Source organism: Epinephelus fuscoguttatus, linkage group LG20 (genome assembly GCF_011397635.1).
Source record: "Epinephelus fuscoguttatus linkage group LG20, E.fuscoguttatus.final_Chr_v1".
Lineage (NCBI taxonomy): Eukaryota > Metazoa > Chordata > Actinopteri > Perciformes > Serranidae > Epinephelus > Epinephelus fuscoguttatus.
Window position 1 is genome coordinate 33,923,553 of NC_064771.1, and position 12,044 is coordinate 33,935,596.

General features: G+C 39.7%; 1 protein-coding gene across 1 annotated transcript; it reads left to right on the forward strand.

Annotated features, from left to right (window-relative positions):
• The first annotated feature begins 5,019 nt into the window (after positions 1–5,019).
• On the forward strand, positions 5,020–12,013 carry si:ch211-221j21.3 (uncharacterized). Its single transcript, XM_049562685.1, has 4 exons — positions 5,020–5,378; positions 9,702–9,797; positions 10,250–10,321; positions 10,546–12,013. The coding sequence occupies exons 1-4, from the start codon at positions 5,310–5,312 to the stop codon at positions 10,573–10,575; spliced, it is 267 nt and encodes an 88-aa protein (XP_049418642.1). The 5' UTR covers positions 5,020–5,309; the 3' UTR covers positions 10,576–12,013.
• Positions 12,014–12,044: the final 31 nt, after the last annotated feature.

The following is a 12,044-nucleotide window of genomic DNA, read 5'->3' on the forward strand; positions in this document are numbered from 1 at the left end:
TCATGCTACAGTCAGGTTACAGTCATGTTACAGTCATGTTACAGTCAGGCTACAGTCAGGCTACAGTCAGGCTACAGTCATGTTACAGTCAGGCTACAGTCAGGTTACAGTCAGGCTACAGTCATGTTACAGTCAGGCTACAGTCAGGTTACAGTCAAGCTACAGTCAGGTTACAGTCAGGCTACAGTCAGGTTACAGTCAAGCTACAGTCAGGTTACAGTCAAGCTACAGTCAAGCTACAGTCATGTTACAGTCAGGCTACAGTCAAGCTACAGTCAAGCTACAGTCAGGTTACAGTCATGTTACAGTCAAGCTACAGTCAGGTTACAGTCATGTTACAGTCATGTTACAGTCAGGTTACAGTCATGTTACAGTCATGTTACAGTCAGGCTACAGTCAGGTTACAGTCAGGCTACAGTCATGTTACAGTCAGGTTACAGTCATGCTACAGTCAGGTTACAGTCAAGCTACAGTCATGTTACAGTCAGGCTACAGTCAGGTTACAGTCATGCTACAGTCAGGTTACAGTCAAGCTACAGTCAAGCTACAGTCAGGTTTCAGTCAGGTTGCAGTCATGTTACAGTCAAGCTACAGTCAGGTTACAGTCATGTTACAGTCATGTTACAGTCATGTTACAGTCAAGCTACAGTCATGTTACAGTCATGTTGCAGTCAGGTTACAGCCACGTTACAGTCATGTTACAGTCATGTTACAACCATGCTACAGTCATGTTACAGTCCTGTTACAGTCATGTTGCAGAAAGGTTACAGTCATGTTACAGTCATGTTGCAGTCAGGTTACAGCCACGTATCTGTCTAAGGTTCATTTAGAACAGATAAAATCATGCGATTTATTTGTGATAGATCTGAGGTCACGATGAACGATTATATGATTTATCAGGATTAAATATTTTAATCAGTTTAACAGGCTGAATCTAAATTTAACAAATGTAATGCCAACACATTCTGAAAGAGGACAAGGAGGCAGGAGTTCAAACATTAGTTTTATTTCTACAGTCTCAGGTCCTCAGACCTCACATCTACATTTTTACCAGAATAATTCACCTTCAGTTTTTTTTACTTGAATATATCTTTTTTTTTTTCTGTCTGATCTCGACATTTGTTCGTTCTGAGTTTGTTTAAACGAACAGAGTCGGTTTCAGACATCATGATGTTCTGATGGTGTTCCAGTTATTTTGTCCAGCCCTCAGCCGACTGTGTTCACACTGAACAACACACACTTCAGTTCTGACTGTATGCACTGTGTGTGTGTTGGGGGGGGAGGCCTTTAATGAAGCAATCAATTAACTTCAATTAACTTCAAGTGAGTTTAATTAACTTTAAGAGTCACTTTAAACACACACACACACACACACACACACACACACACTTCTGTTGTTTCCTTTGTGATCGGAAGGACACACACACACACACACACACACACACACACACACACACACACTCACTCCTCTGAGGCTTTATTTGAACATTTCGGCCAAACAGTGTTTTTTTATTCTCTGCAAACTGACAGAAAATCAATGAAAGCCTTCATCTCCTCCTCCTCTTCTTCCTCCTCCTCCTCTTCTTCCTCCTCCTCCTCTTCCTCCTCCTCAGACTCAATCTGAGTCTTCTAACAGGAATCACCTGGTGTCAGAGGCTCTGATTGGTTCTTTTGTTTAACTTGTTTCTTGTTTTTCTGTCGTTGACTTTGAGCTGAACTTGTTCTCATTGATTTCTGTGTGTGTGTGTGTGTGTGTGTGTGAGACGTTTCCCTCCACAGTTTAAAAAGTGATTATTAGTTATTATTATTAATCTCTTTGCTTTTTGTTTCCTCTGAAAGAGTTTTAGCTGCAGTTCATGTTTCCCTCATGTGTTTCTGAATCCAGCCTGGAAATGACAGACTCCGTCTCCATAAACTAGCTGATCAACAGACGATTAACAGCAATTTACAGCTGATCGACAGCTGATAACCTGCCGATTACCAGATGATTTATGGCCAATTAACAATCATTTTACACCCGATGAATGGACGATAAATGGCAGCAGTCTTTTTACGAAACTGACTTCAGTTATGTTTTTCCTGCTGCACAGTGTGTGTGGGCGGGCTGTCTGACCTCTGACCCCGCCCCCGGGCTGATGACCTCACTCTGTAATAGAGACTTCACAGCTCACAGAGTCTGCTGACACACACTTAAACACACACACACACTTAAACACACACACACACACACACACACATAAACACACACACACTCTGTGGTGGGTCTACGCGTCAGGCTCTGGTTGGTTGGAAGGTAATCAATCATAGAGCTGTCAGACCTGTCAGTCAAAGTGACATAAAACCTACACACACTGTAACACACACTCACTTTAACACACACTCACCCACACTGTAACACACACTCATATGCACAGACACACAATAAATAGACACATTACACACGTACAAACTCATGTTTTGAATCTACCAGCTGATCTGCATCCATTAAAGTTACAACACATCAGAGCAGGTGAATACACACCTGTCATATCACAAAGACAGACCAGACGGCCTCTGATTGGCCAAAGAAGAAGTGATGTCACTTCCCTGAGGGTGAAATGATGCGTTCAGGGACATCACACTGATGACCTCCACATCTGATTACTGTTATTAAGAAGGAGAATAATCAACAATTGTGCTGAGTTCAAAGCAGGTCTCACACACACACACACACACACACACACACACAGGCTGTCAGCTGTCAGTCAGACAGAAATCAATAAAAGTGTAAAGGCTGTTAAAGTTAATATTTCATCTGAGCAGCTGCTGAGGAACCAATTAATGGAGGGAGTGAACCTGAGAGAGGAGTGTGTGTGTGTGTGTGTGTGTGTGTGTGTGAGAGAGAGAGAACAATCCAACTCAACAATTTAAAGTTTTGTCAAATATTTAAAATCAGTTCATATTTATTCAAATGTTGTTGTTTTTTTTTTACGTCTTTTTGACACAGACGTAAAAAAGAAAAAAAAAAAACACAATTTATGATGATGATGATGATGATGATGATGATGGTGATGATGAAGAGTGCCTCAGTTTTGAAGGCAGAAATTTAAAACATGTTTCAGTTGCGGTTCATAAAGAATTGATGGGACAGGAAGCAGAACAAAGCGAACACAACGTCTCTGCTCAGCAAAATAAAAGTCTTTAAAATGTCTCTTTAATCTGACAGTCACGCTTCACTTCTCTTCTTTCATCTTTTTATTTTTATTTCTGCCTCAGTTTGCTGTCGTTTCCACGCCGACAGCACCAAGAGGAGGAGGAGGAGGAGGAGGAGGAGATGAAGGAGTTTTGGTGTTTTTGGGCCTCAGGGACGAAGATTTTCCGCTCAGAATCCTTTTACATGAAGATAATATTAAACAAGTCAGCGATGGAGGGATGATGATGGAGGGATGAAGGTATGGAGGGATGATGATGGAGGGATGGAGGCCCAGAGGGACAAAATTCATCTCTCTGACCTTCAGTCTGTTTGTTTCTTTCTTGTTCTTTCGCTCCGTTTGATCAAAACAGTTTCCACTCGTTTAACAAAGTCTCAAGAGACACTGAGCATCACTCCATCTGTCTGTCTCTGTCTCTCTGTCTCTGTCTCTGTCTCTCTGTCTCTGTCAGTTGTGTATTTACAGATGAGTGTGCTGCTCATGGAAAACACTCACTCAGTTATTTGTACTTTATATTTTCTCCTCTGTTGTAATCCTACCTGTAAATGCTGAAGGTTGTTTGGAATCAAACCAACGAGCTTGATGTCACCAAGTGAGTCACATTCATGTTTTATCATCATCAACACTCTACTGCCACCTGCTGGACACACACACACCATCAACAATCTCTACTTTTAATACAGTCAGTGAAGAAGATATTAATAATAATATACAGTCTATGATAATAGTAATAATAATAATAATAATAATAATGATAATAATACTCTGACATTCTCTATTCGACAAGCCCAAGCTCTAAATTGGAGCTGAGATTCCAAAATCTCGCGAGAGTATGTGCTCGCTCTGATTGGCTCGCCCGACTCTGACGTCTCACCGTTTGAAATGGAGGCAAGCATGTAATGTGCCCACCGTGAGGCGTCAAGTGGTCATAAATATTAGTTCCGATTCGGTAAGGGGTTTCAAAATAAAAGCAGATGCCTTTTTATTAGTTTTTATTCAGTTTCGTTTTTAACAGTTTTTTTTATTATTATTATAAAGGGATTTTAGAAGATGTCTATTTTGTTTATTTTGGTATTTTGGTTTATTTTAACTGCTTTTACTTCTACTATACTATGTTGTTGTTATTATTATTATTATTATCATTATTATTGTTGTTATTATTGTTGTTATTATTAGTAGTAGTACACATGTTCACAGGTATGTGAAACAGTAGGTGTCATATAGATATTATAGAAATATACATAAAAAGCACTAAATTACTGACAATAAAAATAAGAAGTAGAAAATAAATAAAAAGTTTAAAGTGTACAGTTTAAAGTGCAAAATAAGAAATGCTGGATGATATACATGGACTGAATGATACTGAACAGTATTCGCACGTGTACATGTTATGTAGTACTGCATGTACAGCATGCAGCATTAATACTGATGGATGATATGGACAGTAAAATCAAAATATATAACTTACATGGTATAGAATCTATAACAGTCTTATAATGAGAAAAGAAAGGGCACGTAAATTACAGCATTACTACATGTATTAATTTATTAATTTATTTTACTATTTTTCAATGAAAATACTACTTCAGGACTACATCAATAACCGTATAATAAACTGTTAAAATTAAATTAAATCAAACTAAATTATTATATTAGATTAAACATGTTTCATCAGTCATATTATTGTTCACAGTCATGAATCTGTTAAAATAAAATAAATATGATGTCACGACGACATTAAATTAAATTAAATTAATTAAATTAAACAGGAAACGATGGTGCTTGTAATCTGAAATTTCCGGCACTTCTTATACCGGAAGTATTAGTGTAGTTGCTGTAAACTTGAAGTCGCCGGTCAGCAGAAGGTCGGTCAACAACAACAATAACAACAGTTAGCAGTTAACCGTTAACGGAAAGTTAAACAGTCGTCGGTTAACGTTTAAACTCGTAGGTTTATTCACAGTGAGCGGGAAACTGACAACTTCCGGTCGATGTTTGAACAAAGTAACTCGTCTCCGGATTATCGGCTAATGCTAACGTGCTAACCGGCTAACCGTCCAAGCGAACTGAAGTCCTCTGTGTTAGCCGTTAGCTTAGCTAGATTTGTTAGCCGTTAGCATGCAGTGTGTTAACGCTGTGAAGAAGAGAAGTTTAGAAACGGAGGTGGAGCCGTGGAGCTGCAGAGCGGTGAGTAGTGATGATGATGATGATGATGATGGTGATGATGATGAAAGTGTTGGTGGTCGCCAGGTGTCTCTGCTTCACCTTCGGGTTGTTTAAACTGAACTGTGAAGAAGAGCTCTGACCCTGTGTTACTGAGACAGTACTGAGATCAAAGTGTTTCCTCAGAGTTTGTGAGTCCAATAAAGTTATCAGCCATTATTGATCAGCTGTTATCAGGGGAAGTGACACACCTGTACACTAAAGAGTGTGTTATCACAGCTGTGTGTGTGTGTGTGTGTGTGTGTGTGTGTGTGTGTGTGTGTGTGAGAATCAGTAAAAAATAATCAGTAAGACATCTGATGAACATACAGTGTAATAAAATATGATAACAGGGCTAATCCTGCTCAGAACGAGGCGGAGGTTGATCCATCCTAATCATGTGCACATAAGCGCACGTGCACCGAGCCCTCAAACACTTTTTAGGGAATTAAAAAAGATTTTAGGATTTTTGTTTTCTTTTTAATCAACTTTTTTCCCGCTGTATCAGCACAAACATTCTGGCATCTGTAAAACAAACACAGCATCCTTTAAGACAGGAAGTAAAATAATTCAGATACTTAATATAAAAAATGAGGCTGCACTCAGTCCGTTTCCATGACGATAGAGAAAATGGATTTATTAAAACCGGACTTTGAAAATCCATGTGAACATGTTAGTCTGACTGAAATGGTCCTCAAGTGAATTTCTCAAAGTTGGAGTGAAGGTCTCTACACACTGAGTTTTCTTCGTCCAAAATTGCACGTCTAAAAATAAATACGACCTCATGTTGTGTCATGTTGGCACACTGAGTCTGACACTTTACTCCGTCATAATAATTTTCAGGTTTGGTTGTCTGTGTTTTTCTCCTCTGTCAGAGTCTTTAGAGACGTCTGACTGAATCAGTGAAGAAGATGTGGCAGTGGGACACAGCTGAGATGAGACAGAGGGACAGAATAATTTCATAACTCAGACAGATATGTTCAACAGGTCAGAGAGTGATAATCAGGTGATGATGATGAAGAGGAGGAGGAGGAGGAGACAGAGAGGGAGGACAGCTCTGGTACCATGGTGGACAACTTTACAGCTCTGTACATTTGGTCCGTCCAATGGATGTAGATTTCTCCATGTTGTTACCGGCTTCTTCTTCTCTTACACATTTAATGCTATTGGACTTGTGGGTCAAAGCCCGGGGCGGAAACTGTGGAGCATGCTCAGAGCGCCTCGGCCAGTTTGGGTCTGATTGACTGTATACTGTAGCTAACCGTAGCTAACTTGTTTGTCCATTGTTTGGTCTGTGACGTAATAGGTCAACAGGAAAAAGGTCCAATACTAACAAGCTGAAAGGGGGCATATCTCCACCTATCGTAGAGGAGTCGCACACACTTGGGTCAATACTGGGACAAGGACAGCAGTCCAGTTAAATGTCTCGTCCAGGTGGAACTGTAGCTCCACTTCACTGTTTCCATGGAAACGGACTGAGTGTTTTGTAAATGTGTGAAAGGGGATTACTTTAAATACAACTCTTTTTGAATTATTTTTAAATGCTTCAAAAACAGGACATCTACCTTTGGGTAAATAACAGTTTACCTAATAGTTTGTTAATGTTCTGAAACATAAGGCCTGTTTCCACAGAGCAGTCCGCTTCAGTTCACTTCAGATGTCTAATTTATAAACACTGCGTACGCACCGAACGAGGCCAGAAAGAAGCGTACGCCGCTTCCCATGCAAGAGTTGTGATTAGGGCTGTCAAAAAAAATTTGAAGTTTGAAATATATTCTAACCTAAATTTGATAATTCGAATATCATTATAATTAATTAATAGTGTTAATAATGTATATCATGGCGAATCATGTCCTGCTTTTAAATGTAGCTAGCTACCTCGATCCTCGCTTTCACAAACTAGTGCATCTGTGTCATGACGAGAAGCAGATTGTCTACAGTAACATTGGGGCGGAGATGACTCGTGCACAAGCCAGGCGAGAGAGGGACGCAGAGACTGAGAGAGAGGCGCCGACGGAGGAGCCCGCTGCGCCAACGCCACCCACTGCTCTGTCTGCGATGTGTGACCTGTTCGGGGAGACATACAGGGAGAGTGTTGCACTTGTACGATACCAATGAAAATATCATGGTTCTGAGTAGTATCACGATACCACAGTGAAAATGAGGCAGATGTGCCTTTTGTCATTTATAAAAAGATAAATCACTTTTCTATAATACATCAATGATATTTCAATGGAATAAATTACTTACTGACTTATTCATACTTCAAAAACAGCATCAATAAGTGATTAACATAGGGGGGATCGAAATAAAATAAATAAATAAAATAAAAATCAACCAGCCACCCTCCTCCCCTGACAAGTAAAGAACAGTCCCTTCATAAGTAAAGAACAGTCCCTAAAGTGCGGTGAGGTTTGTGGGACGTGAACGGCTCGTTTCTCCTCTGACACGTCACACACCTGTGTTCGGCTGGCTCAGCTGTTCAGGTACTTCTGGGCAGTCCACACGCCAAGAAGAGGATATTATTGGAGCCAACTTCTCCGCGCCGGTAAGACGATGGCCGCCGTATTTGACAGGAATGCATTACTGTCTGTCTGTGACCCCCGTTCAACCCACAATCGGTGGGATTCGCCTTTCGTTTCTGCTGCTGGTTGAAATCTGTAGGCTGCTCGCACAGCGTGCTGAATGATTTAAGCCTATTTTGCTCGCTCAAAACTATTTTTAGTCGCAAATGCGAGTGCGGTGACGGACGGATTGCCACACTGCCGACATTTTAATCCGCCCATTATGGCACACTGTTTGATTGCATTATCGAAACCGCACCGCTGTTATTTGGCCTTGCTTTTAACTTATTCCACCGAATACCGAATGTGTGTTTTTTTGCAATATTCGGCCGAATATATTCGGTTTCCGAATATTCGGTGCATCCCTAGTCTATCTATTTGCTGTTGTAAGTAAGCCAAAATAGGCTGGCTAAGTTTATTACTTAACCCACACATATTCAGGTGAAACATTTATTATTTATTTATTTTGTTAGGGTCAAGTCCCCTCTCACTTGAGTGTCACGTTCATATTGCACCAGCAATAAGCAGCTTATTTTTTGTAAAAAAAAAAAAAAAAAAATTGCCTGATTATAGAAACTGTGGAATATTACTTGGTGCACGCCATTTTTGGCTTTTGTCCATATGAACGTTTAAGAGGACTGTCTGTGGTGGAAACACCAAACAGGCCGAGGGTCTAGGTACCATGTCTGAAGGTTCACTGTTGGTTCCAAATGTACTGTACTCAAAGGGTTTGGTGATCACATGACCTATCCAGGTCACTTTAATATGATATTAATATTATATCAGAAACCTGCAGATGAAGATTTAATGTCCAGGAATTCACATCACAGACACACTGACGATCTTTTATCAGTTAGAACACAATTTATTAATAATTGTAGTTATATTAATCAATCAATCAATCAGTTATTATATCAACTAAAATACGTTGTACGCCTGTAAAAGTGTTTCCTGAGTCAGTTGACGGCTCGGTGCACATGCAGGTGTGACACATGATCCAGTTGGTGCCACCTCCATCAGAGACAGAAAAACCCTGTAACCTGTGTTGGGTAGCTGATCTCTACAGTCTGGGGATCGACTGATATGTTTTTACAGAGCCGATGCCGATACTGATTATTATGAAACTGAGACACCGATAGCCGATATTTACAACCGATATATGTCTGCTGTAAAAATCATAGTTGACACAGAATTAAAAAAAATAAACACTGACAAAGCAATGCATTCAAATGCAATTAAGCATATATTTATTCTGAGAACTTTTCCAATGAAACAGTGCAGGGTATTATAACAGCACTCATAAAAACGGTAACTGAGGAAACGTTATTATGAGTAAGGAAACACCAGGGGCAGGATAAAAACTCCAAAAATCCAAAAATTTTGGATCTTTCAATAAATAGGAAAATAGATGAGTTAAAAATAAATGAATAAGTAACACAGTTGAAGAATATGCTAGCTAAATAAAAACAGATTAATAAAAATAAATACACAATAATCATAAATACAAACTTTAATAAATAAAATGAAAAACTCAGACAGATGAACCCCGACCTCCACCTGCACCTCTTATTGTAGATTCTTTAAATGTGTTTTAAAGTACTGGATAATAATTTAATGTTTGAACATGGAAACACTTAAATGACTTAACTTAATATGGACATCAGCCACAAACATCCTGTATCATTAATGAGTGATGATGATGACGGTGATGATGATGATGATGTTGACGTTGTTTTGGTTACAGAAGAGAGTGTGTTTGGGGGTGGAGCTCCAGGTGACAGAGTGTCCAATGGAAACGTCCCACAGTCTGAGCGTGTCCAATCAGCAACAAGAACAGCAGGTGACTTTAATGACCACAGATGTGTCCAGATGTTCAGATGTGTCTTCAGCAGCTCATTAAACACACTCAGATCAAACATTCAGGGGCACAGCTCGTCACTGATCACATGATGCTGCTTTATGACCATAAACTGTGTCGATAACAAGAGATCAATAAATCAATCATGCCCCAAGGCTTCAGATAGACTCTGTGATCAATATCAGCTGATCTTGCTTCTATTGATCGCTGATCAGAACACCTGCAGTTATTATATTTAATGTCACAGCTCATATTTCATGTAAACCTTTATCATCATCAGTATGTAAACGTGCTTATTAATAACTCCTCCATCAGTAGTGTCTGCTCTGTCAACACAGCTGTGTGTGCTTGTTTATTGATTATAGATCATTGATCAGACAGTGATCGTTAGGAGCTGTTGCTATAGTAACATGTTAATGTGTGTATGTGTTTAGATGGATGTTGGTGTGGTCCGGCCGAGAGCTCCTCCTCTGCTCTGCTGCCCCCGCTGTCTGGGAGGAGAACCAGTAAGTATCAGTCAGACTTCTGATAATGTTATTGATCATATTGATAACTGTGTTCATCTGATGATGAATGATGAGTCCTCCGTTTAAACTAAAAGTCATAGTATGTTATGTCAAAACCTGGTAGTGGAGTGTAACAGAAGCTCCAGTGAGTCCAAAGAAACTCAGACTGGTTTCCATAGTTCCCAGTTTAATGATCCTCATCAGATGTTTGCATGTGTCTTCAGGGTCACATTAATCACATCATGGGCCACTGAGCAGCTGATCGATAACACTGATACAAGAGGACGATGAAGACGTGGCGCCCCGTCCTGACCTCCTGACCCCTTCAGGGAACGCTGACTTGTCTCACAGCCGTCCAATGAGGCTTCACTCCTGCAGGATGATGTCATAATGACCTGTCCTGCTGAAAGGACCAATCAGGTGCTTCTGTCAGACCCTGTCCCTTTAACAGAAGTTATTTTACACTCCTGCCGATTGTATTTAGTTTTCATAATCTCTCATGGCCCCGCTCGTCATGGAGATGGTTTAGTTATTGTCACATGACCTTAATTCGTAAGAACAAAATCTGTCTTTGATGGTGCATTTAAAGACAATCTGACTTCTGAGCTTCATACTTTTAATAACTGACCGTTTGAGATCAGTTTGATCTTCTGTGTTTGAGTTTAATAACTAAATGTAAATCAATGTAAAGAGAAATGACCACTTCATGTCACCTTCATCTTACCAACACTCAGCAGCCCACTCCGAGTTCTCAGATGTCCACGTGTCCTTGAACACACCATCACGTGTAATTTGGACAGTCAGCAGTAATGTTTAAATCAGAGCAGACTGTTAAAGCTCCTTTAACAGAACAGTATTAGCCCCGCCTCTTTACCTCTCCCATCCAATCACACAACCTTCCTCCTTCTACCAGGTGTCTGATTGGTTCATGCATTTTGTCACCTGAACATTTTATATCAGCTAATGATTACTGATCAGTAATTGCAGCCAGTGATTTGACCTTTGACCTCTGGTCTCGTGAGGCGTTCACTGTCTCTGACAGCAGGCACTAAAAGGGCTATTACAGAGTTGTTGATTCATGAACAAACCTCCTGATGCTCGTTAGCTCGTTAGCTAACTCTCCTCAGTTTAATTAAAGATGTTTGAGTAGAAACCTTCAGGGTTCGTCTCCACGGTCACAAACAACATGTGATGTTGTTAACGTGTGTTGGTCCTCAATTATAAGACGACTTTTCATTTCCAGAAACAAACGTCGTCTCATCATCAGGTCAGTAAGACGAACTGTGGCGGACGTTAAATGTTTCCGACTAATTAAAGGGAACCATTAAGATAATTTCTTTTTTTTTATTTGGCTCTCCAGCGTCAGTCGTACAACAAAAGGGACTGAATTTATTTTTGTGTTTAAAGTTTATTAATAAATCTGTTTTAATTTGTTTCTGTCTGTTAGTCAGGAAGCATTTAAAATTTAAGATGATAAGATTTATGACTGATGTGTTTTCTGTTAAAGAGTTCAGTATTAATGAAAAGGAGAAATAAATATTGTTAATCTGTCCTGTTTGTAGAGATATATTTTTATATTTCAGAGCAGTTTTTTTATTGATCTGACTGAATGTACAGTAGCTTCCTGCACAGCTCTATTTTTGATGGCATCATTTTCTGCTTTGGGGCTGACCAATCAGAACGCTCATTTGTACCACAGACAAATTTTAAAAATAAAACATTG

Excerpts from the sequence above, each read along its gene's own strand:
- si:ch211-221j21.3 (XM_049562685.1), top strand. The coding sequence starts at position 5,310 with ATGCAGTGTGTTAACGCTGTGAAGAAGAGAAGTTTAGAAACGGAGGTG. Across the intron at positions 5,379-9,701 it reads AGCCGTGGAGCTGCAGAGCG|AAGAGAGTGTGTTTGGGGGT; the intron begins GTGAGTAGTGAT and ends TTTTGGTTACAG. Across the intron at positions 9,798-10,249 it reads ATCAGCAACAAGAACAGCAG|ATGGATGTTGGTGTGGTCCG; the intron begins GTGACTTTAATG and ends GTATGTGTTTAG.